Source organism: Antechinus flavipes, chromosome 3, assembly GCF_016432865.1.
Source record: "Antechinus flavipes isolate AdamAnt ecotype Samford, QLD, Australia chromosome 3, AdamAnt_v2, whole genome shotgun sequence".
Taxonomy (NCBI): domain Eukaryota; kingdom Metazoa; phylum Chordata; class Mammalia; order Dasyuromorphia; family Dasyuridae; genus Antechinus; species Antechinus flavipes.
This window is the reverse complement of record NC_067400.1, coordinates 551,065,575-551,089,410: the sequence shown is the minus strand read 5'-3', so window position 1 is coordinate 551,089,410 and position 23,836 is coordinate 551,065,575. Positions and strand designations below refer to the sequence as shown.

Below are 23,836 nucleotides of genomic sequence, written 5' to 3'. Positions count from 1 at the left end.
AGAAAAGGGCAACACAGAAAATGGGATAATTGAAAGGCTGTCAGTATGTATGATTAATCTTAGATATAAAATCACAAACATTTCAGAATAAAGTAGTCACTTGTTAGTTGATGCATGCAATCAGGTTATAAAGCTTTTGTGGTCATGCAACAAGTTTTCCTATTGAATTTTTTATTCTTAAGGATTTTTTTGAGGGATAGGATGGGATAGGGGAGAGGGGAACTCAGAGAAGTTGGGAATAAAATCTTGCTGTTTATTTTGGAAGGTATTTTTCCAGTGTCAAAAACTGCTACCCATAAAATTAAAATGTATATGTTTCTATATTCCCCAGAAGTTTGAAAGAGCCTAAATAAGATAACTTAGAAACACCAAATGAGGGTTTCAAGACAAAGACTTGTGTTGAAATCAAAACTATTTAAATAAAATTGATCAACATAGACATTTTGATAAATGTACAGAATTTGAGCTGGAAAGAACCTTAATAATTAACCCCCCCCACTCCTCCCAATTTCCAAGGTAGGTAACTCAAGGCCCAGAGAATTTAAGTAATTTTTATCCAAGGTCACATGCTTGTTAGTGACAGAGGCATAACTAGAACCCACATCATATGATTTGCACTTCATTGCTCTTTCCACCAAAGCATTTTGTCGGTATTATCATATCTGTACTACAATTATTAGTTACTTATTTCCAAGGTATTTCTACTTTTTAATTGCTTATTTCTATATATTAAATGGTGTCTAACTTCCCATATTTGTAGTTAGTTATATGGGGGAATGGAATATGTAAAGGGATTCCTAAAATCCACTAATTTTTAAAATATGTTCTGTGTAACAACCATTCTTCTGACCTACACAACATGGACTCTCTTAATAGTAATTTTTTAGCAATTCAAGTTGTATTTTTAATGAATTATTTCACATAAAGAGATAGAAAAGATCTTAGTGGTCCTTCTAGTCCAATCCCTATATTTTACAGATGACGAACTGAAGCAGAGTAGTTAACTGACTTGTCCAACAGATTGGATATGCAAACTGCCAGGAAAAAAGAAAAGATAAAATACAGGGGAAAAAAAGCATTCTGAGTAAGTAAATACTGTGCACAATTACTGATAAACATTTTAAATCTATCTTTTCTAATATCCTAATTAATTTAGTAACTGTGCAGAATTTTAACTGTAATATAACATGCGGAACAACTATAGTTAGTAATTTGTGGAGGGCCAGGCATTTCTATTTGAACTACAACTGAATATAATAAAAAACTGAGAGGGGCCTCAACTGACAGATCTCAAGAGTTCACACATTTAAGACCAACTCTACTTTCTACTTTAAGTCCCCAGTTATCATCTGCCTGGAAAGAAAAGAAAAAAATAATTCAAAAGGTGAAATAAAAATGGCAAGTGAATTTTGGATTGAGTACTTTTAGCTTGAACCTATAGCATTAAGTTGAGCAAAGACCTACCAGCTGCCTGGGACTGCATAAAGCTCCCAACTCCAGTCAGGTTAATAACAGCAGCTTGCTGGGCAGACAAAGCCTGGTCTTGACTGACTGTACCTGGTTCAGAACTCTAATCAAAAGAAAAAAAAATCAAAAAGAGGCAATACTGAAGACACAATGAAAAAAACCATTTACCCTTTTGAAAGTTAAAAGAAAAATTCTCTAAACATCATAATAAAAACTTTTCTCCTTTAAAAAGATATTTACAATGTTAGACTAAGTTTCAGGGAAAAAACAAAATAGTGCAGAACATAAGGATTTAAAGCTGTCTAACAATTTGCATTGTCACTTATTAGATGAATCAACAAAATAATTTTATATAATTCAATTATATGAAGTTATATGAAATCCTCATTTGATTAAGGGTTGGTGATGGCATGATGCCATCTTGAATAGAATAGTGAAGGCCATTGGAGTGTTTGGGTAACCATTGGGATTTGGGTAAATCTGACTTCTAACTGAAGAGATAACTTTGAGTTAGTAATAATTCTTGATCACAAGAATCACACTGTCACTATCACTGAAGTTTCTGTACCTTTAGAAATAGATATTTAGCTTTTCAGCCAGAGTGGGTAAGGGTGAAAAAATATCAAATACCGAGTCTACATGCAGCTCAGGAAGTCTATAATATATATAGTAAGCCGGCTGACTTAATGATTTGGGACTGAACAATGCTCTTTTGGAATTATTACTAGTATGAGACAGTACACAGAATGAATACAGAAAGGGATATCATAATATTTTCAAGGCATAACTAATTTTATCTCCTTTTATTTAAAAAGCATCTCTCCTAAGAAGAATTGCTGTATAAACCATCTCTAGTAGTCCTCTGGAAGAGAAAGTGAGGTGGGTAACTTTGCATAGTCCTTCTTCACTTAAATCCAATTCATTTGCATGTCATGGCATCACCTCCCTGATGTTCTAGCCACTTCAAGAAAGAAGATAGATAAAGCTCCAAGAAGAACTGCTCTACAAACTAGAACTGGTCAACTGGGAAACTAACTTCTTCCTTCCCTTTTTCCTTATTCCTCCCTCCCTTCCATTCTCTCCCTCTGTCCACATAGGGTAAAATAAACATAGCCTTACCTACAGATGCTCTCTCTCTCTCTCTCTTTTTTAAATCTCTGAACCCTCTCAAAATACTATGGGGTTTACTAGCTAAATTTCTTTCTTAAGGACCATGGTTTACAACAAAATCACTCTTGAGTCTCATAAACTGGTTACTCATAATGTGAGGCCAAGCCCCATTTGGTCACTGTTTGGGTCCTGATTAACTCAGATTGAGTGGAAATAGCAATCATTTTTCTGCTATGACCAGAAACCCTGAGGGTCCTCTGCTCTCAGATTTATTTATTTAGATTTTTTTTTCTTTTTTGGCTAGGTAAAAGAGGAGATTCTTTGCCTCAATTGCTACATCATTTTAATCATCGAATGGGTGCAGGCTCAGTCAAACTGAGTCCTGTTGAATACTTTAGCTTTAAAAAGGCCAATGTTTACCATTGCATCCAGAGCCACCTTCAGTCCTAATCTACATCTGGCCAATGGATCTACCTTGCCCAGCCCTCCCCTCACTTAAATCCAATTCATTTGCATGTCATGGTTTCACCTCCCTACTGTCATGGTCCTCTTAAAGACAAAACAATAGCCTGCTATTTTTATGTAATACACTGATTATATGTGTATGTGTCTGGATTTAAATTTGTGCAGTTGTGTTTCATTATCAAGTACACATACTCAGAACAAAGATTTAAAAAGTACCATCATATGTGCCTGTAGATTTGTATATTTTAAAACACTAAATTTATTCAATATGGTATAAATATCTAAGATTTGTACAAATTTGCCTTGTGTTTTCAGGATAATCAGTAAAAATAATCCTTGTTCTACTGACAAATGTGGGCTAGAAGAATATTAACTCTGCATAAATTCAACATTAGTTTTTCCTGGTGCTTTAGAAAGTATTCTATGCTATTAGGATTGATGTTATTGACAACAGAATAGCATTGTCCCAAAGGAAAGGCCTAAAGTGAAGAGGATCTTTCTTTAAATATAAATTTTCCTGAACTCAAGGAGCTCACATGTAAATAATTATGTAAACAAAAGATTTTACACACACAATATAAACACAAAGGTAATGAGTTACAAATGGGAGGGACCAGAGAAGACTTCCTGCCAACAGTGGAATTTAAAGGTGAAAAGGGATATAACTACTGCAAATACATGGAGTCAGAAAATGATTACAGAAAGTGTAGAAGGTTGCATGATTTGCTACCACAAAGAGTGTAGCTATAAGACCAGAAATTATTCAAAGGTTATGAATATTGTAGATATTTCACAAAATTCCAAATTGCATTTCACAGCTCCTTCAATATTGACTATATTTTTTTCAATCTTTGTCAATTTGCAGAGTGAGGTGAAGCTTCAAAGTCATTTTGTCATTTCTCTTATTACTAGTGATTTAGAGCATTCTTTCATTGTATCTTTTGACCCGTCATCTCTTAGGGAATGGCTACAATTTTATGTATGTTTATATATAAGGAAGACCAAATTTTTATTAGGGAAATCAAAGACTTTTTCCCATTTGATCATTTCCTAATTATCCTGAATGCATTAACACTGTGCAAAAGCTTTTCATTTTCATGTGATCAAAGTTATCAATTTTATCTTTTGGAATTGCCTTTTTTGTTTGGTTAAGAATATATTTCCTTCAAATAGTAGTGAAAGCTACATAATCTGCTTCTCTTCTAACTTTATAAAAGTATGATCTCTAACAAGTCTTATCATACCACTTTCCTGCTTTTAGTTACATAATTTAAAGTGTTCAAATCACGGCAAATTCCCCCAAAGGACTGAAACAAATTAAAAAAGCTTCAAGGAAAAACTTCTTTTAAAAGGATTAGTATATTCAAGATAGAATAAAGTAAAAAACACTGAATTCAATGTTGCATTTGCAGGGTACTGAGGAACAACTAAATGACAGAAATAGCTTTACACTTTGCAAAATGCTGTAATTTTTATTATCTATTTACAGCACTTTGCAAAATGTAAAGCTATTTCTATCATTAAGTTGTTCCTTAGCACCCTGCAAATGCAACATTATCCCTAAGTCACACAACTAGGAAGCCTTAACTAGAACAAAAACAAGACTTCTTACTACCAAACAATGAGAGTTCTACTATACCCCTTCTTAACAGAGAATTTTATCTTTCTGGTCTATCTTCTCTTGCTAGAACAAGATCTTCAACAATATCACTCTACTCTCTCCCATCTAATTCTTCTTGTCTATATCCCCCCATTAAGATATAAGCTCCTTGAAGGTGGAACTTATCTTGCATGTTTGTATTTGGTACTGTATAGTGCCTGATGCATCATAAGTCCTTAATAATAAAGTTTTGGGAACAGCTAGGGTGTCACAGTAGAGTGCCAGGTCTAGAGCCTGAAAGAGTCATCTTTCTGAGTTTAAATCTGGTCACTAGCTTTGTGACCCTGGGCAAGTCACTTAATCCTGTTTCCCTTAGTTTCCTCATCTGTAAAATGAACTGGAAAAGAAAATGGCAATATCCTTGCCAAGAAAACTCTAAATGGGGTTGTGAAGAGTCGGACATAACAGAAATAACTGAACAACAACAACAAAAGATCAGTACAAAATTAGGTTTAGATCTTAGAATCTATATTTATTCCCACAGATGATCATGTTAGGACAATGGATGTACTCCTAGACTATGTCCCTGGAAAAGTGGTATGACCCTACCATGCCTGTGATTTCATTCTCTCAACATATTTCATATTTATTCAGCTGTACACAAAGTGTTTCCCTTGATAGGTTATAGTTTACTGAGGACAAAATTATTTCATTTTTTGGTCTTTGGCCAGCACTGTTTGGTGCTTTGGTACCTAATAAATGCTTAATATCTTTTGGTTAAAATACATGCTCAGAAAAATCTCACCCTGTTATATTAATCCAATAGCCCTGTCAAATTTACACTTTATATTTTAATAACATTCCAATAACCTTTTGAGCACATATATGTGGAAAAAGTACTTAGCAATGTAGTTTCAGAGGGATTTGGCATTGACACAGAAGTGAAAGGGAAAAAATGCCATTCCCCAACAGATAAATGATCAAAGAATAAGAAAAGGCAATTTTCAAAGAAAAAATTCAAACTATCAATAATCAAATGAAAAAATTAACTTTCAGGTTCAACTGACTGGCAGATAACAAAAGAGGAAAATGACAAATAATTGAGAGTAAAAAGTTTACAAGTTCATTGTTGGTAGAACTGTGGATTGGATCATTCAAAGATAACTCTGCCCCAAAAGTTATTGTGCATACATACCCTTTGATCCATCTATACCACTTATAGACATCTCCGAAAGAGATGAATAAAAAGGACCTACATTTATAAAAAATATTCATAGCAGTTCCATAAATTATTTTGGAGCCAAAAATTGCAAACTAAGGAGGTATCTTCCTATTAGAGAATGACTAAAAAAATTGTATGTGAATGAAATGGATTATTATTGTGCCATTAGAAATGACAAAAGGGGGAACCTCTGGTTCTCCAGAGGAAACTGGAGAGACCATTATGAACAGAAATAGAGTGAAGAGGGTAGATGTCAGAGAACAATTTATACAACAATAACATAACAAAAAACAATTTATTTTTAGAGCTCTGATTAATGCAAGAATATATCACAAGTCCAGAAGTTAAGATTTAACAAACTATATCATCTTTTGTCATTGAGGTGATGAACTTAAAATGCAGAGATAAACATTTTTAGACACAGCTAATGTAGGAATAATGCATGTTTTTATGATGAGCATTTTAAAAAATAATTTGTTTGAGTTCAATGAGGGAGAAGATTGTAGGGGGAAACAGTGAGAGGAATAGATAATAAATTAATGTGAAAGTAAATTATTAAAAAAAAAAACCAAACTGAAAAACCAACTCATATCACACTGTGACTATATAAATCATTATAATTTAATCTAGACATAATCATTGTTACAAGTTCAATAAATCTTGGTCTTACACAAGAACAAAGAGGACATATACCTGTTCTCCTGGCCGCTGAGGACTAGAAGTTGTAGAGGGCTGAGACTGTTGCTGTGGAGAAAAGGGAGAGAGCTGCTGTTGCTGCTGCTGCTGCTGCTGCTGCTGCTGTTGCTGGAGTGGATTGAAAATGAGTGAACCACCTGGAATCTGTTAAGAAATTTAAAAAATTGTTAATTGGCTAAATTCCCTGTTTTTATAAAATGTTAAAATGCTAAAAGAGAATTTTTGATATTTGGTTTGTTGGATCTTAGGTTTAGAATTATAAGAGGGCTCAGAAGGCACTTAGTCCTATTCCCTAGTTTCTTGGATGAGAAAACTGAGACAATGGGAGGTTAAATGTTATGTTCAAAGCCATGGAGACACTGAAAATCTCAAAAATGCTCTGACTCCAGCCAGTGCTCAATCCACTAGATCAAAATATGAACAAAACACACTTGATAACTGTCATTATAGTTTATTATTTTTTTAATGAAAAAAATCATTTATTTTAGCACTTACTATTATCAAGCACTGGGATACAACGAGAAAAAGAGTGTGATTTTCAAGGAATCACAATGGCCATAGAACAAGATGTAAGCAAGCTCTTTGGAAAAACTAGTGACAAGGCATCAATGGAAAATCATTATCTCACGGACAGCCCATAACCATTAGGAAGGAGGAGGGGATCTAAGGGTTATAAAGGAGAGGGAATTCTGGATTCTTGATGGCTGGATCATTGTCCAGAATTGATGCAGTAATTTTGAAGATTTGATACAATTAAAAGGAAAATGTGAATGTTCTTTTTATAACAAATACTTCATTTTTACAGATGACAAATTACTAAGTATCTCAGGATAAAGTCCTTTGTTGTTTCTTGTTTCTTTTTACCTTTTAAATTCATCTTCCTTGGATCTTAATGCCATCCTAAAAACTTTCTAATGGACAAACACTTGATATGACAGGGGTCTTCCTGATTTAAAAAAATGGCTCTCTACCCATGACATTCTGTCCCAGCTGTTTGGCTCATGCATTGGGTAGAACAGAAGAGGATTCTTAGATTAGAAAAAGCAAGCAAATGTGGAAAAAGCACTGGACTTGGAGAAGACTTTTAAGTCACAATTTTTTTTCTTAGGTGAATCATTTTAAGCCTGTTTTCTAAAAGCAATAATAATGAAGACCAAATATGTTAACATATGTAAAATATTTAGTAATTCTAAGTATTATGTAGATGTGAAATGTTTCTACTACCACCACCTTCCTACCAAAGAAAAGAAAACAAAAAAAGGCTAAGGAATAAATATGAGTTAAGACAGATTAAATTTAGGCTTAAATTTCCCTGACTGGTTTTCCACTTTGAATTTTGAATTATAATGGGGACCACAATTCCTCTTTTGCTTTTTATAACTCAAGGAAATGCAATTATCCTATCATCATCTCAAATTTCCAAAAGTAACCAAGTATGAGCTCAGAAATAAAGAACCTGATCTGAAATTCCCTTGTTCTTAGTGGCAGATGACATACCATGTCATCAAAATAAAGTGGACCAATTTTGCTTTACCAAATAAACTCCAAATCTGAGCTAGCTTGGAATTAGGGAGTTATGTAAAATGCAAAAAAAAAAAAAAAAATTTCTGTTACAGACCTTCTTGGATGAGTACAGATATGGAGACAAATGCTTCCACTGTTTTTCAAGCAATTTTCTTCTTAGATCCTAATTCATTGGCTATTAAACCTTTCACAACTCAAATGGTTTTAAATAGCCATCTGCCAATCAAAAGTATGCTCCTCTGCTATTTCTTAGGCAGTTTCTTCCTTCTACTAAACTTTATTCAATCTATCAATAAACCCTTTCCCCCCACCCCTCACAATGTGTGAGGGTTGATATCCTTTTGAATCATACATGCACAAGGTCATTTTCCTCTTAATGTGTTATCCGAAGTTGGAGGGGGAGGAAATTAGGAGGAAGTAAAGTAAATTCTACTTAACTGTTAAGAAGTTTAGCTAAAATCTGGTAACTATGCCTTGATCTATTAACAAAAACTTTGTGGAAGTAAAAAATCATTTACATAAAGACTATTATTTTTTTTTGAACTTATTAACTCATATCTATTAATTTTATTTAATCCAATAAAATTTTTTAAAAATAGCTTGTCATTTCTTGAATTTTAAATTAACTTTCTGCTTAGGACTGATACATGTCATATCAGTTGGTCAGATGAAATTAAAAGATAATGGTGGCTAGATCATAACAAATTCACCATGGAAACTTGTATGGCTTTAAAAGGTTAAATCATATTCCCTAAAACACAAGTAACTGATAAAAAGCCAGTTAATGTAATAAATGTTTTAATAAGAGTTATAATGTTATAATGTAATAAATAAAAGTTAATGTAATGAAAGCCAGGTAACGTTATTAGTTGTGCCTTTCTGTACTTGTATGAAAAAGTTTTCTTTTCCCTAAACATGGTCCTGATTGTAGTGACAACTAATGGTATTTCCCATAATGTATATACAAACAATTTATTTTTTGGTTTGTAGCTAGCTGACTTCTAAACATACTGTCACTATGTGCCTCTTCAACACACAATAAGTCTATAATATTTGCTCTAAAAGGGTAGGAAGTAAAAAAAGGTAGGAAAAGGAAATAAAAGAGCATCAATAGAAGATTTAAAAAAAAAAAAAAAAAGGGACCAAAGGAGGATTCAGATGGATACAGAAAAAGCAGAGTAATAATGTGGGTCTTCCTTCATGTTAAATATTAAAAAGAAAAAAACTGTATGTAATGGATTCATGACTTGACATTTTCTCAACTTGTTTGTGTATGGAAACATTAATGTTTATTGATTATTTTAAAGTTTATAATAAAATTTATTAAAAATAATAGTTAATATTATAGGCTAATGAATAATGCTTAAGTAACTGACAAATCCAGATTGGAACTATACATCTCAGGGCAGAACTACATTTTCTCCCTCTCCCTTCCAAGATTAGTTTAGTCCTTTGCCTTTAAAGGTCCCCAGACCAGTGAGAATGGGGGCACAATGTTGACTGTGCTTTCTCAGCTTTCTGGCAATGTGTGCAGACTCTCAATATACTCTTGATAAAGCCCCTCATTTTCAAAAGCTGGTACAAGCAGTTGAAAACAATCAATAAGAGTTACCACATCTTAAAAATACACAGACACATGAATTGTGAACAGAAGCAGTATCATATTTACCTGGAGTAGGTTTAAGGGCCTGAGACCTGAAGTATTTTTTAAACCAAAAGGGACACCTGACAAAAAAAAGGTTTTTTAAATTATAAAAAGGAAGCAACACAATGGTATACATTAAAATAGGCTTGGAATTTGTTATTTGTCCACAGGCATTATTTATAAAATATTTTTTAACAAATCATGGTTATTTTTAAAGTTCTGTTTGTATTTTGTTCGACATATTTGAAATAGAAAAACTTAAAAATAATATTGATGGGTTTGGGGATCTTTAACAAAATAAAACTTTTTACTTATAGATAATGAGTCATTTTTGGCAGAAGACTAGCATAGTGCTATGCAGGCACCAGGAATATCATTACAATTATGATTTTTGGTTGTGGATACCTTTCATTTACACTATCTTGTATATACATAGTTATTTGCATGTTGTCTCTTCCAATATCCTGAGCACCTTGAAGGCAAATAGCATGTTTCTTCCTGCATTTCTAAGCCTCTTCAGCTCAGTATCTGGCACAAACACTTACAACAATGCTTGCTGAATGATTATGTATTTTAAATTCCTTATGTAAACTAAATATAACTGTAGATCATAGACATAAGGTATTCAATTGGGAAAAGACATCATAAAGAAATCTTAAAACATTTTGGTCTTAGGTACTTGAGAACAGCAGTTCAATTAATCTGGATAGGTTATAACTCTATATACTCAGTTCATTTACCAGAACCCAAGTTGGACTTTGGGAGACTATGCATTTATGATATTCCTCAAAAGCGCAGCACATATGCTTAGTAAAGCATAAAGGAGCATGAAATCAGAGCAATCATTCCAAAAAGGTAAGTATAACTTCACTGTCATTGCTGATAAAGTGTTAAAGTGAAGCTTACAAATAAATTCTATATAAAAGGAGGAGGACTATTTCACTCATGCATTAAGGAACAACTGTAATTTGTTAGAGGGGAAACAAGACTCTGCATGCTTCTGTCTCTTAATAAATGACTTGGTACTATCTGGTGCAGCATCATTAAGTGTATTAATGATACATGAAATCACTGTACAACTTTAAACCATGTCAAGGCTGATATCAAGAGAATATTGCATACACAGAATATATATATATATATATATATTTTTTCATTGAACCAGTTCCTACAAAGCTTTGAATTCCCAGAACAAAAGGTATAACTCTCAAGGCTACAGAGAAGGTATGATTCTTAAGGTACTACAATCAAGTACACTAACAGAAAATTTTATTGTGAGCATTATTTTCAATAGCAGCTGACCATATAACCAGATGAAATCTAATAAGGGGAAAAAGAAGACATGTACGACACTCATCCATAGGGGTCTCAAAGAACTTTGTGTAAGCAACTGAGAATATACATTTCTGTGAAATTACAAAGACTAATTAATATTCTTTATGCAAAATATCAAATAAATGACAAGGTTCTTTTGTTTAATTTTTTTATAAAAAGCAAAACCAACAACCTGAAGTAACATTTATACATATTAATCTTCTAAACTCAGGAAAACATTTAACAAATTAAACTAAAAATGTACTATTTGCCTTCTCATTTTTATAAATAAGCAATGGGAAAAACTTGATTTTTCAAACTATTTCATAAAAACACTTTGAATTTATTCCTAACTTTAAGTCTGGCCAATAATAGCTTTTACAAAGTATGCTAACATTGTTTTAAAGATTATTTAAAAAAAAATCAATTACAGGAAGTATACACAACAAAGGATCACAAAATCTGATTTGGAAGAGAATTCAAAAGTCATTTGAATTAACCTAATGCATTATCAATATGGCTTTTAGATGGCAAATAATATGAAAATAATTTATAAATTTAAGAATACTAGAAAGGAAATACTCTCTTGATGGCATTTATGTGAATATAAATATTATCAATTTTGTGAAAAATAACCCAAACCCTAAATGGTCATGATGGGTAATGTAATATATTTAGTGAAGTTAGAGGCTTATACTTTTATGTTCAAGGTGATATTGTCTTGACAACATAAATATCTGGTCTTCAAAATTACATTATTTTAAATATACTAACCTGACTGAGAGGCTGACTGCATTGCAGCTGGCAATGCACCTGGTACCAGACCTCCTGAGGGTAAAATGCCACTCAAATTTAAACCTGCAGGGGTTATGGCACCAGTATTACACCCGAGCATGGAATTTGAACTGCTCATCAAGGCTTGTGCTCCACTGCAGATGAGGAAAAAATACGAGTTAAATCCAAAATAGTAACAAGTTTTTCCTCTTTGATAGCAGCAAACAATTTAACTTAGAACAAACTTGCAGTCATTAGTGATACTGACTAATCTTAAGTCTACTCATTCACTTTGTCTCTTTTTAAAAATGCATAACTGTGTGAAATGCATAAAATGTCCCCAAATTTCAGCTGGATTTTTTCTTTGATTCAAACAACTTTTTGTGATATTATAGCACTAGCAATGGCTTATTTTTTTGTATGCATTTTCATTTACTTTAGGAAATAAAACGCCACTAAATTCTTGAAAGAATGATTTCTAGAACTGGTTGGTTGCTCTTCTGGAAAAAAAAAACAAAACAAAATTTGCATGCAAAAAAATGACATTAAATTCTATATGTGTGTGTCTCTTTTTTCTTGTACACAAATGTCTTTATTTCATTATTTTTAGATAACATACTGATTGCAGGCTACTGAAACGATATATTACATATAATAAAAGGATTCCTAAAAAAGTGTAACATGGGAAAAACAAAAAAAAAAATTTTTGTCAAAAGAATGGGCTACAAAGTAGGTAAAACTGAGAAATTCATTTTAAAGATTTCACTGTATTATTTATAAATGTAAAGGGCAGGGAAAAAAAAAACACCATGAAATATTATAATACAAGAATAGTTATAATACTTTATAGATATTATTTTTCTAAAAATTAAACATTTATAATTTTTGATGTGGAATTTATTTTTAATTTTACAAGTATGTCCAATAAATATTAGACTAGGAAATTTAAAACTATTTTTCTTGGGCAATGAATAAAGGTTATAATTCATGTAAATTAATGAGAAAACATGGCAGCAAAGCAAACTTACCATACAGAGCCCACTACATTGATGAAGTTAAGTCCAGCAGGGTTTGCCATGACTTGGGTGGACGTGGTTCCTGTAGTTATAGATGTTACCATGGTGGAAAGAGGAATGGTCATTACAGGCATTGCCTGGCTCAGAGACATTTGCTGCTGAGCAAACGGGGTTAACAAAGTGGGCTGAGGGGTGAAGCCTGAATCTTGGGGAGTAGGGGTGGCACAAGGGGTAATAGGAGTTGAGCTCTGAGCATCAGGAGGGTGTGGGGTCGATGAAGGGGTTGGTGTAGGAGTAGATGGCTTAGGAGTTCCAGATCCTGCTCATTGAGAAAAATAAAAAGTGCTAGTTTGTTATAAAAGGCCAGTCCTTTTTAAAATAAGGTTAATGGAATCTTACTTAGCACTGACAATTTGTTCCAGTTTTTTTTAAAGCAGTAAACTGCAGTGTTAATTTCTACGTATGATACAAGAGTGTTGCTACACTCAATCACAATTAAGGATGCAGTATATCACCTAAAAAGTCCATTAGTGGCAATTTTACTATTATGATGCTAATACAAATTGGTACTTTTTCCAACATCCATATAAAAGTTAAAAGTCCTATATTCTGTTTTTTTTTTTTTTTTTACTAAAGTTCTGAAGCAACCCAAATTAATTTTTGTAATAAGTCATTTAAATTGGCTTAACTTTTAAACTATTTGTATAATTTATACAATAATCTGATAAATGTGAATCAAAATGATAACAATATTAATAAATTAGGTTTGGCCAATAAACAAAAAATGGGTACCTACATATAGATATATATATATGAATAAATATCATTTCCAATGTAATTCACCCAAATCATAAAAGTCAGTAATAAAGCAAATCATTTCAAAGGTGACAATACTGTATCTTTAACAGTAACTGTGTATTTCTCTTTAAATGTAGAATGTATAGAAAATTTGTTGTGAATGCAGTACGCACAGTTTATCAATTTAAAAAAAAAGAAAACAAAAAAAAAAGCAAAACCAAAAGCTCTTGAGGTGTTTTCTTTTTTAGCTTTCATGTCCTGCAGAAAGAAAGGAAAGAAATGTGAATGTCCAGAAGCTGTCACCCAACCCTTACTTCTAGTAACAACCGTGTGCAGTAGAGTAACATAATCCATACCCCCAACATAAGAAGGTGTGAAGAAGACTTAGAGAATTTATCAAAGATTTTTGTTTTTCTTTGTGCAAAACAAGAAGGCAGAAAAATTACACCTTTTGAGCTATCAGGATGAAGATGCTTATAACTAATGCAGAGAACCACACTCTATCACTGTGCCATGTACTAAAAGGTTCAGTACACATAAGTTTATTTTAAAAATGTAAAAACTGGAATGGAGTTTCTTTGGACAGATCTGTTTCTAACATGTCTTTAAGATTCATTTTTATTTGAAGAATTTAGTTCAACATTGAGCTAGAATTCTAGTAATCATGCCACTGATATTTAAACCTTTGAAGATTACGCAGTTGGAAAAAATTATATATTAACATCTTCAATATAATGCTTTACAATCATTATCACAGTTTAACATTCGACAATGATTTATATAACAGCATAGAAATATATTTTTTTAAATCAGCTTTTAATTTATTGCATTACCACCTCAGGACTAAACAGATTATTACATACACAAAGATTTAACTGCTGTATCCCTAAGACATTTTTAAAAATATCAAATCTGCTGTATAACTTAGGTAAAATGCAAAGTGGTCCAAGGTATATTGGTATCAAGAACACTTTGGAATCTTACTATCACATTAATTACCAGGCTAATTTTTTTAAAGGAAAAAAGTAACATAGATGGTAAATCTATTAGAAACGTATACACAAAGGTGCATACATAGATACAGAAAAACATACAATACAATAAACATAAAGTACATACAGCAACAAGAGACCTGCCTTCAACTTTGCAAAACTGATACAATTGGGGGCCCACTGTACATTTAAATTTTATCATTTCACTGGCCAAGCAGTTGTCTTGGAATGCACTAATGCAAAAGCTTATGAATATTTAATGGAGAATTTAGGTTGTGACTCACTTTGTGATGAGCTGGCAGGTGACAGAGCAGCTGGAGAAAGCATGCTAACTTGATTAAGATCCATGGAAGGTTTCCGAGAAAGACCAGGTGGCTTAGAAGTGGGAGGAGGAGTTGGGGACTTATGATGGCTGCCTGACTGCTGTGGACTAAAAATATTACCTGAAAAAGAATAAATTTACATTATTATTTTGAACCATCATAAGAAGGATTTTTAATTATGTAAAGCTACAAATGCAAGTTTTGACATACAATGATAAAACACATCTTTATCACATTGTTTTTAATAATTAATCAGCTATCATACAAGATCATCTCCCAAAAGAGAAATAAAATCAAGAAATAAGAATAAGGAGGAAATGGAAGAAATAACTTACCTGAAGAGCTACTTCCCGAACTTGAAGGAAGTTTAATGGGTGGAGGCCGATGTTTTACTCCCTTTCCCAATACTGATGGCTGAACCAATAGGCTCTCGGGCTGTTAAGAAGAAACAATTATTAAAGACATATTTATTGAAATTATATTAGATTATTACTCAAACTACAGAAACACATTACACTCAATCAATTCTCAAGTGAAAATACAATTTCATTCCTTAAAAAAAGAGATTCAGTAGTATAGACATCATCATATGAAAACCTATGATTTAAAAAGTACTAACAAAGTCAAAGTCTAATTTGATTTGTGAGAGATCACTTGGTTTGTGCAAGATTTATAGGCTACCATAATAGGGAGAGAAGTGAAAGGAAGGCTCAGAATGTTCACCTGTATGTAATCTTGATCTCATATAGGGCTGCAATTTTAGTGTTAGAACTATCAGCTTTCCTTTTACTTTGAAAACACTTTAAAAAGCTGAAATGATAGCGATAGGAGAGGCTGCCAGGACAACATGAACCAAAGGCAGTTGTTTGTTTTTTTAATTTTTGCTCCATCCTCAAAAGGACATTCTTGCTCTCTGTATCACTCTTCTAACAAAAGAGGGAATGGAGTTTTTTCAAACTCAATTATACTGTATCTTTTATAATCCTATTTCACTCAATGTCAATGCCATTGTACTAAAGTGATAACCAAGAACCCAGCCAAAAGCAAAAATAAAAACTATTATTGTTCCTGTCCTTCATTCAAGAAGGACCATCATAGACTATGATAGGAAAAAAACTTTTAAAGTTGTCTACTCCAGAGGTTAACATGTGTGTGAACATTCTGACATTTGTATTTTAAAAGTTTTTTTTTTTAAACAAATGAAAATTCACCTACCTCCCCCCACTGAAAAAACAAACAAACCCCTAAAACAAATATGCACAGTCCAGCAAAGCAAATTCTTACAACTGTGTCCAAAAGCATATGTCTAAATCTGTCAGGAGGGGGTAACACATTTATTTCATCATGAGCCTTCTGAAATTGTGGTTAGCTTTTGCTCTCTTGCCTTTCTCTTCTCTTCCCAGAACCCAATTGTGGGCTGCTCTATTTTTTTTTTTTCTTTTTTAACTTTTCAATTCTTCTTTGTGAGCCCTTTAGTTTTATTAAGTTTATTTTGATTAGGATGAATCCTTTCCTTAATATACTTTCCTATTTAGTTCTCACTTCCTATTTCCCTATTGAGTAAAGATTTTTCTGTACCCAATTTAGTGTGTCTATTCCTTTAGCCAGTTCAGATGAAAGTAAGATTCAAGAACAATGCACTCTATCTTGCTTCCTTTCTCCTTTGCAAACCCTGATTCCATGAGGCAATTTTTATCACTTTATCTCTGCCTTCAGAAAAACATAAAATCATGTGCAGGCCTTCTGTTTTCTTATATTTCCCCTATGGATCCTATTGACGTCAGGGTTATAAGGATACCATTCATTCTTTAGTCCCTTTCTTGTCAATCTTTTATGCTTTTCTTCATTCCTGTATTTGTATTTCAAAATTTTTACTCTGTTCTGATCTTTTTTATAGTAAATGCTTAGAAATCCTCTAGTTCAGTAAAAGTCTATTTTTCTCCTGTAGGATTATGCTGTTTTGCTAAGTACATTATTGTTGGTTAGAAGTCTCTTTTTTTGCCTTTTGTAATATTCCAAACTCTGAACTTTTACATTGCTGGCTGCTATCTTGTTTGATCCTGACAATGGCTTCTCTGTATTTAAAGTCTTTCTTTCTGGCAGCTTGCATTATTTTTTCTTTGACTTAAAAAAGTTTTGGATTTTGATTATAATATTCCTGAAGATTTTTGTTTTGAGATTTCTTTCAGGAAGTAACTGTGGATTTTCTCCTATTATCACTTTGCACTTAGATGATTCTAAGAAGTCACGGCAGTTTTCTCTTACAATTTTCTGAATTATTATGACAGCTATTTTTAGCAAATATTTTCAGGAAATATTATTCTTAAATTCTCTCCTTGATCGGTTTTCCCGGTCAGCCCGTTTTTTAAAAATTTAAATGATATCTTATATTTTTATTTTTTCCCAGTCACTTTACTTTAATATTTGTTTTCTCATTAAATCATTCTTTTCTATTTGATTCATTCTAATTTTCAAAGAGACTAATGGCCCATTGTGCTCTTATTTCTTTCTCCTGTTTCTGCTAACATTTTCTATATATAGTCATTTTAGCTCTTAAAATTTTTTTGTCATCTCACCTAGGAATTCTATTTGAACTTGTATTCAAATGGTGTTTTGGAGTCTCTGCTTAATAGATGTTTTGGGAATCATACTCTACTGGGATTATGGGATTATATTTTGAGAGTCCATGTCTCATACCTCTTTATAGTTCTTTTTTTTGGGGGGGGAGGGGGGGAGGAAGGGGATGGGGGTTTTAGCTTGTTCTTCCAAACTTTCTTCCTGACTTTGTATTACATTAAGGCTCTGTGACTTAGGGTAAACTACTCTGCAGGGAATGGCTGGGGCCAAGTTTCATACTGTTTTTTGTCCTTTTGAGTTCTTCTTGCTTTTTTCTTAGACTATATATGGGACAACTCAGGCTGGGAATCTGCAAACTTCGTGTATCTGTAACTATTTATCCATGTTAAAATATGAGCCCTACCCTCCTGGTCTGAGGTGAAATTTTTTAAAAATTTGGGTCTGAGCAACACAATTGGAGGCTTACCCTGAATGGAGTTGCAGTATACTGCTATTGGAGTTGTTCACTATCAAGCAAATGGAAAGCTCTGCAGGTTCAGAGTGATAGCTTCTCCTCCTTGATCTGTGCTTCTTACTCTATTTTGCTGCAAACTTGAGACTGCGCTGGGAGCTGGATCTGAAACCTAAGCCGGCTCCCAAAGTGAGAGAGCTACATAGCTGCTCCTTGCCTTGGACCCATCCTAAGCCAGACACAGATCTCTTATATAGTCTACAATGGATGTGTGACCCAACACTGGGGAGTGATAGAGCTGGCTATTGGTACTATTACTGTTCCCTGAATAAGGTCAAGCTTTTCTGTACCATATCTGGGACCTATTTCATTCCTGGTATAAGCTACATGTAGACCTTTTGCTGGAAGGCTCCATGGGAGGGTCTATGCTTTTGGCTATAACCCTGTTTCCCATCCTTTTCCCCCTCCCCAGCAATCCTACCCCCTAATTTTTCCCCACTACCTCCCAACCCTCCTCTCCAAAGATCTTTGTACTGGTCTCTCTATGCCAATCTGGGCTAGAAAATTGACTCACTGTGATTTTTTCTTGAATTTCCCGATCAGGACTTGGTCTGATGCGTTTTCTAGATCTTTGTGGAGTAGTTGTAGGGGACAGATCAGCTGTACTACTTCCTTCTACTCCGCCATCTTGGCTGGTCGATAACTGTATTTCAATATAATTGGTTTCTTTTGTAATACTATGTATTTTATTTTATGCATTTAAAAACATTATTTTTAAAAAGGGCATTAGACTTCACCAAACTGCCAAAGAGGTTCATGAAATTAAAAAGGGATAATAATAGTAACCCCTGTTCTACCCCATATTCCTCATTTTTCAGGAGGGAAATGATGCTGAGAGGTGAAATGACTTGCCAAAATACACATTCTACTGTTTATAGCAGATCTAAAAAAGGGAAGTCTCCTAAGTCCAGTATTCTTTCAAATACACCAGGCTTAACTCCTTAAAAAACATAAAGGGCCTTTTAATAATCACATAACCTAAGGAATAGTATTTCCTATTGAGAGAAAATTTGGAGAACAATATATGAAGGATTTTTTTTTTTTTGCTTAAGTTGATGCACAATAATGAAGCATAACATTATTAATTTTAATCTAAAGATGAACTGACAGTGGATAACCAATTAAGATTTTTGTGAAAAATTACTTATGTTCTAATATAAATTTCATTAATTTAGTACAGAAATATGTGTCAGTAGATAGCAAACAATGACCAAAAAATTCCCAATAATAGGGTGGTTCACTAAGGCTAAAAAGTGAAAAAAAAGTAATAGAAAAATATCGTAATATATTAAAAAGTCTATGCTACAATGAACATTTAAATCAATCACATTCAAGGCATTTTAGATAGACATTATAGGCACTAAAGAATTTACCTGGAATATTTAAAGGAACCTTAAAATCTGATAATAGAGTAGGCTGTTCTTTTAATTCTTTATGTATGTGATACTATTAATTTTTGCCAAGCAAAAACCCCTAAGCAATTTAAAAATTACACTGTTAAAGAGGGAATAACTAAAGATAGTATGAGTTTGTAACTTGCTTAAGATCAAGATCTACAAATTACTGTGTACATGAAATGGTAAAAAAAAAATTCTAACTTGTTAAAAAAGAAAATCATTTTCAACATTCTAGTTGGATTACTAATAAGAAAATAACAATAATCAATCTTACTTCCATTTCTTTCCCTGGAGAAAGTTGACTAAGATTGCCAGATCCACTTGAATGAGACATCTTCACTGGACATTTAGCTTCATTCTGAATCAACTCTTGATATTGATTAATTATTCTGAAATACATAAGATAAAAACTTTTATTGCTATGGCTTCAAATGCACTCATTACAGATACACTGAATATAAAACAAAATTCCCATGAAAATGTATGAACAGTCAGGATCTTGACAGAATTTTCAGTTTTTTTTCCAAGTTTTTTCTAATAATATACAACCAAACTCTGACATTCACCAAAAAAGTTCAATGTAGGATCTAATCAATGGTCAGATCACATGTCAATTAAATTTCCCTGACAATGCAAATATCTGATCTTAAATGGCTTTAAAAATCTATTTTTTAGTTTAACCAAGTTATCAAAAGCACTTGCTTATAGCTTAAAAAAAAAAAACCCAACTTTTAAGGACAGGTAAGTAGTGCAGTGGATAGAGTGCCACTCTTGAAGTCAGGACCCTGGGAAAATCACTTAACCCCAATTGCCTCAGCAAAACAAAAACAAAAACAAACACTTTTACCCAGCTAAAATTACTCATTAAATAAAATGATTCAAAACTACCTTTCTAATGTAGCCTCACTTAACATTGTCCATTCATTAGCTTAAAAAAATGAAAGAAAAAAAATTACATTTTAGGCAACTGTAGAATCATAATTTTAAACTAGTACAGGACAAAACTTCAACATTCTCATTTTATAAACTGAAACCCAGAGAGAGGAGACATGACATAGAGCTAGATAGTAACAGAATAGGGACCAGAAAGAAATCTGAGTTTTCTAATTTCTAACTGGTCACTTTGTACTGTAACATGCAAGTTTATTCCCTTTTGGATTGATTCTATGCTTTTTCCCCCCCTCAATACAAAACAAGTAGAAAATGAGATCTGAATGCTTTACCTTTCAGCATCAGTCTTTGATCCAATAAGGAACCTGAAGTATTAAAGAAAAATTCAGATGAGATATTTCCTGAACCAGGAGATGGACACTTGTGGAAATCTCCAGATCTAGAACTAAACTTCAACAAGTTATAACAGAAAAATGTAATTCTATGCACACTCTTGATTTTTAAAATTGCCAGGATAATATAAAACAGGATTTTGCATTAGATTTGTTACCTAAAGCATTATTCATGCCATCAAGTAAATGAAAATAATGCTCAGGAATTTAGGGATTCTCAAAGTACATGAAGTCAAATTTCCTGAATTGGAATAAAGAGCTCTCTCCTATTTAGCCAGGTTTAACCTCTTTAACTGGTTGGCAAACTCTAGCTGCTGGCTTCAATTTACCAGATGATGTGGCTGATAACTTTCAAAGAAATTTTTACAATATTTTGATGATCATAAAACTCTCTCTTCTGTTGCTTTTTCCTTTCTTTTCTCCAACACTGCACTAATTTTTTCCCTCCAAGTCTACCTTCTTAACTCCTTTCTTTTGCTGTTTTAAATAGCTATTTCTTTGGAGTCTGTGTCCCCATGATCTTCTGGTGTTCCCATTCTTCTAATTCATATTTTTAATGTAAGCTCCAAATGTTTGATTTCATTGTCCAGTGAGGTGATTTAATTTACTACAAATTTATGGTGCCTTATTTATCTTTAAGAAGTAAAACCAGAACACTGGTAATGAATAGAAGAAAGTGGTGGTAGTATAGATTCGAAAATGAAGAGACTTTAGTGATGCTTCACTAATAGAGAAGTTGCTTTCTAAGAAACATAGTACACGTCCTTTCCCCTCCCAAATAAGAAGTCTCTAGAAGTGGACCATGAGCCCCTTTATAAGTGTCTCCCATTGCTTAGCACAATACTATGAATAGAGAAGGCACAATGTTGAATTTAATCTAAATTTGATATATTTTACATCTGAGGGTTTAATTATTGCCATCACTGTATAAACATCCTACTCCTAGTGACCTGTTAAGTCTAATGTTGAATTACAGGAATAAGTAAATGCCCATAAACACTATAGACAAATAACACCATTCATCCAATTCCTCAACTGTAAAGTAGTGATGGACTATTAGGGTCAATGATCTTCAAGATCTCTTTTAACTTTAATAAATTTTAAAAATAAGTAGCTTTGATCCTAGGAAATCTGTCTCTCCTCCTTTCTCTCTAAATTATTATATTATATATAGGCAAGGACATGTATGGTCATTCCTGAAAGTGGTATTTGTAACCCCAACTTGATATTTAACCCAACATTCACAAAACTTTGTCTATGGCTTTCTCTTGGTACTGAGAAACTGAGGATTTGGAGAAAAATTTTGGTTTATGAAGAACAATAACAAGCTGGAGCACATCCTGAAGGAGGCAAGTAGGAGGGTGAAGTGATTCAAATGTTTGCTACCAAAGAATCAGTTGAAAGAACTAGGGATGGTGAGCCTGTAGAGAAGATTTAGAAGAGACATAATAGCTATAGTTAAATACCTGAAGGGTTGTTATGTGGAAGAAATAATAGGCTTTATTTTGTTTGGTTCCATAAGACAGAACTAGAAACAATGGGTAATAGTTGGAGAGGTGGAAACTTCCTTATACCTGAGCAAGCAATAAATAAGAATATTCTACTTAAAGAGATGAGGAGTTTAGAGTTGTAGAATTGTAGAGAGAATGTATTAGTGCTTCAGGTATAGTGTTGAGTTCTTCTGGAATCCCTTCTAGTTCTAAGATCTCTATTCTTATAAAAATCTTATCTTATTTCTCTGCTTTTAGTAACTACTTCAAAAGCCTGCTCTAAGGATCAAATGAGATAATGTATAGAAAAGAATTTTGTATAACTTACAAAGTTTTTTTTATAAATATCATTATAATTTTACCTATGGTGACAGTTTCAAAGTTTCCTCATTCATATCCCATTTTCTATGGTTCTCAAATGCAACCCAAAATCCAACCTTTTTTTATTAAATGATTTCTGCACCTATCAGAAGAAGGAAGTCTTTAGAAATGGGCTTTTTTCCTGACAGCTTTCAGATCCTGCATTGGTAATTATCCCCTTTCCCTCCCTTTCCTCTCCATTTTTCCTTCCTACCTGCCTAAAAATATGCTGCAATTTCCTAATTCTGCCAGATTGATTGCCATCTTGGTCTTCTTTGAGTACAAAGGACAAAGACAATGAACAATAGTGAACTGCTAAATATCTATTAAAGTTTCCTACACTAATTCTTTTCTGACCACCTACTTGCTCTCCTCAAGCCTCTGAAATACAAAAGTCTCTCCAAGAAAAGTCAATGCTACTGAACCTGATTTTTCAAAGATTGTTTCTTATATTGCCAATTCTTATATCTTTTTCTGAATCCTCTTGGAATTCTCCGCATCATTTGAAACAACTGTTCTTTTCTACTGCTGGATTCTGAGATATTAGACACACCTTATTCTCTGTCTACTGGTAATTCTCAGAATTCTTTTCTTCCTCCCGCTCATCATAGTGGATACTACCCCAAGGTTCTGATTCTTGGACCTTTTTGGTTTTTGCTCTATACTCTTCTTTTTTGCAAACTTATTTAATTACATGGCTCCTATTACCACCTCTATACAGATAACTCCCAAGTTTCTATTATTAAGCCTTACTTTTCTTTCTTTTTTTTTTTTTAATTAAAATTTTTTTATTTTCAAAACATATGCATGGATAATTTTTCAACATCGACCCTTGCAGAACCATGTGTTTCAAATTTTTCCCTCCTTCCTCCCTTACATGGCAAATAATGCAATATATATTAACCATGTTAAATCCAATATATGCATACATAGTATACAATTATCTTGCTGCACAAAAAAAAAATCAGATCAAAAGGAAAAAAGTGAGAAAGAAAACACAAGTGAACGACAAAAAGCGTGAAAATGCTCTGTTGTGCTTCACACCCAGTTCCCACAGGCTTCTCTCTGGGTGTAGATGGCTCTCTTCATCACAAGATCATTGAAACTGTAAGCCTTACTTTACTTCTGAACTCCAGACTTTCATCTCTACTTGGATGTCCTATTGGCTCTTCTGGGGGAGAAATGCCTAAAATGAGGCTTATTTCATCTCCCTTAAACTTCCTTTTACTAGTTCTATTATTGCCACTATTATTCATTTGGCTTCTATTTTCA

General features: G+C 33.1%; 1 protein-coding gene across 15 annotated transcripts in view; it reads right to left on the bottom strand.

Annotated features, from left to right (window-relative positions):
- The window catches only part of SUPT20H (SPT20 homolog, SAGA complex component), a 54,894-nt gene that overhangs the window by 12,682 nt on the left and 18,376 nt on the right, over positions 1 to 23,836 (bottom strand). For 11 of the 15 annotated variants that reach the window (XR_007952192.1, XR_007952193.1, XR_007952194.1 and 8 more), the window contains 10 exons: positions 20,655 to 20,687; positions 19,706 to 19,820; positions 18,549 to 18,677; positions 15,282 to 15,381; positions 14,908 to 15,066; positions 12,846 to 13,152; positions 11,818 to 11,972; positions 9,754 to 9,809; positions 6,558 to 6,704; positions 1,465 to 1,570 (listed from right to left, as the gene is read on the bottom strand). Coding sequence is in view for 12 of the 15 variants with exons in the window: in XM_051987412.1 (XP_051843372.1) it covers positions 1,465 to 1,570; positions 6,558 to 6,704; positions 9,754 to 9,809; positions 11,818 to 11,972; positions 12,846 to 13,152; positions 14,908 to 15,066; positions 15,282 to 15,381; positions 18,549 to 18,677; positions 19,706 to 19,820; positions 20,655 to 20,687 (1,307 nt within the window). In the remaining 3 variants the exon portion in view is untranslated. The remainder of the gene's footprint in view (positions 1 to 1,464; positions 1,571 to 6,557; positions 6,705 to 9,753; positions 9,810 to 11,817; positions 11,973 to 12,845; positions 13,153 to 14,907; positions 15,067 to 15,281; positions 15,382 to 18,548; positions 18,678 to 19,705; positions 19,821 to 20,654; positions 20,688 to 23,836) is intronic. The other 4 variants (XM_051987419.1, XM_051987421.1, XM_051987423.1 and 1 more) reach the window with 2 other exon arrangements.